The sequence below is a fragment of the Nematolebias whitei genome, chromosome 17 (genome assembly GCF_014905685.2).
Source record: "Nematolebias whitei isolate Nwh7 chromosome 17, NemWhi1, whole genome shotgun sequence".
In the NCBI taxonomy this organism is placed as follows: domain Eukaryota; kingdom Metazoa; phylum Chordata; class Actinopteri; order Cyprinodontiformes; family Rivulidae; genus Nematolebias; species Nematolebias whitei.
In genome coordinates, this window is record NC_056514.1 from 5,520,148 (window position 1) to 5,523,063 (window position 2,916).

Genomic DNA, 2,916 nt, shown 5'->3' on the forward strand with positions numbered 1-2,916 from the left:
ATATATATATATATATATATATATATATATATATATATATATATATGTCATGAACCAGAGGCCGGATCGCAAACAACAACAACAACCACTGAGAGGGTTAAAAGATTTATTGTGAAATAAAGTAAACTCTGGAGTAGGTCCGGTTCTGGGCTGGTTCCGACCTTCTGATTGGTAGTTTGTGATTGGGTAGTGTTGTAGTGGCGGGCTGCCAGTAGAAGTAGAACAGATGTTAAGGTCCACTGGAACGGAGTCCAGCAAGCTTGCAACTAAAAGATAAAGGTTAGTAGATGCAGGGGGAAAGAGACTAATTGGGGAAATGAATCTGTGGGAATCAGATTCAGGGGTAAGGATAAGTCCGTGATACAGAATGAGCTTGACCTTTAATCCGTGATCCAAAAAAAACAGTCAGAAGGGAAAGGCAGAGTTCATACCGTGAAGTCAGTTGTTCAGCAGAAGTATCCAGTACGTGATCCAAAAAGAGAGTCAAAAAACAAGAGCATGAGTCAGTACCTGATCAGATGAGCAAAAGCAGATGAGGGCTGAGGCAAAAGCGTGGTCGTGGTCAAGGCAAGGGTCATGAACGTGATGAGTCAATCAATGGAATGCTGGAAAGTCTACTGCTGATGAGACAGGATAGAGAATCTGGCCCAGACTGAGAGGAATGAGTGAACTTAAGTACTGACTGGACCAGGTGGTGGAGCTGTGGGATAATGAGCGGTGACAGGTGACATGAGTTGAGTGATTACTGAGTGTGCAGCATGACAGAGGAGCTGACAGAGAGCAGAGCTATGACATATATATATATATATATATATATATATATATATATATATATATATATATATATATGAACCGATACTTCCAATTCCTTCTCTTCGCTACGTAACAGTAGCAAAGTACGGCAACGGTATGTAACGCTATGCTTTCTAGTTTTCATATTGCTTAGGGTGGCCAATGATTTACGTATGAGAGCCAAGGCCACCATTGGCCACCAACTGGCTCTATTAGTGCGCTGGCCACTTGCCAGGATCTTTCACTCTGAGCTGCATTGGACAAGAAAAAAAAATCCTACTTCTTCTTCACAGTGTAACTCATACCCACTTGACTCTTTTACGCCAAAAACATTAAGGTTTACCTGCATTCCCTGTTCAACTGCAGTGCAAAAAACACTCATCAATTCATCTAAAATAAAACAACTACAAACATTCACTCTTCAAGTCGTTCAGCGATGGGGCACATCAGCGCAGAGCTTGTTGTGTTTACGTTATTGGTGCTAAATACAGAGCATTGTGCTTTTGTCCTCAGAGACTTTGAATCAGATTATTTCAAGGCCTGGGCTTTGAAAAAATCTTACCTGCTGAGTGGAAACCCATGACCTAGGTACTAAATAAACACAGAAGGCCGAAGTTCTGCCTGATGTCTATATTTATCAGGATATGGATGCTGCCGACATTTCTGCTGCTGACACAATAAAACATTTTCCTGCCAGTAGTATTCCATCTAAAGGCAGACCATGCTGTTTTTTGTTAAAATCTGATGGAGCTTCAGACATCTTTGTTGCTGCACATTTGGACCCTCCTTTGCATGTTTGTTTCCTGCAGGAGACAGACTGGTGAAGGTGAATGGTGAGAGCGTTCTGGGGAAAACCTACTCTCAGGTCATTGCGCTCATCCAGAACAGGTGGAAATCAGCAGTTTTTATGTTAAATCTATTTATTTCACATTTCATATATATCAGTGATGCTGGACTTTTTCCTTCTCATTTTATGTAGTGAAAACATTTTGGAGCTCTGCATTATGCCAAAAGATGAAGACGTGTTGCAGTTGGTAAGTGTGAGTATTATCTTTCTTTCTTTTCACTGCCTCGATGTGTGGAGCCATCAGTTAGTTTGATGTTTCAGAGAAGTCATTGAGTCGGTGCATGGGCAGAAAGAAAATCACTCTCATTAAAGAAGCTCTTAGTGATTGAGTTTGTAAAAATGCATGAAGGCAAACACCCAGAACAGTCTAAATGTTTACATGCATGCCAAGTCTTACAGATTTTCTATAAATGTTACGGCTTTGTCCCCATTTTTCATGACTGCAGCGGTACAGAGAAAATCTTATGAATTTGTCAGCTTCACATTTATTTTACGTTTCAGAGTCGGCCTGTAAGCAAATGCTAAGGGCGCTCTCTCCTCCTCCTCGTCCTCCTCCCCGGCTACTTAGACTGTACCTGTCCCCCCCACGTCCTCTTGCTCTTCCCCCTCCTTCCTCACTGCTCCGGTGCTCATGTGAGCCCAAAATGTATGAAGAATGTGTAAACAACCAAAGCTCTCTGGTGCCCAGAGAAGAAGGAAAAGACAAGTAGAGGGAAGCACGACACAGACAGAGGTACAGGAAAAAAAAAGATTTCTCTGTTCCAGAACCGGTCCTTTAGCTGAATGCAGTGTGCTCATCATTTAACGCTGTGTATTTTAACATCAACTTTTTACAGCAGCCTGCGCTGAGATGAAAACTAGTCCTGTGGGAAAATCCACCTTACATTTCTCAGGGAATTTCTTAAAGATTCAATCTGTTCAGCAGGTGTTTCATATTTGTTTACATGTTATTGTTTCTTGTTTTTATTTTCTATCCACCTTATTTCTAGCTCCCATGCCGCCTTGCATGAATTATGGGTGCAACTTTCGGCACAGACCAGAACCAGCATTCGTTTCTGTGTGAACAGTACAATCTAATGTAGTTTCTCCGAGCATTGTACTTTGTAGATTTACAAAGTAATTTAAAAATGTATGAACACCACCTGTCAGAGCTCAAACAGGACAATATAATCATACCACTGCCTGCTGAGGACGAGGGATGGAAGACGAGCTGAAGAAGTGGCTGCAGATTACATCTACTAGCATATTTAGCTACATCTACTAGCATGTTTAGCTAC

The 2,916-nt window shown here is 41.5% G+C and overlaps 1 protein-coding gene across 1 annotated transcript in view; it reads left to right on the top strand.

The window, feature by feature from the left end:
• The window catches only part of LOC119424102 (rho GTPase-activating protein 23), a 188,805-nt gene that overhangs the window by 128,932 nt on the left and 56,957 nt on the right, over positions 1-2,916 (top strand). Inside the window, exons 5-6 of the mRNA XM_037691572.1 lie at positions 1,602-1,680; positions 1,772-1,832. Coding sequence (XP_037547500.1) covers positions 1,602-1,680; positions 1,772-1,832 — 140 coding nt within the window. The remainder of the gene's footprint in view (positions 1-1,601; positions 1,681-1,771; positions 1,833-2,916) is intronic.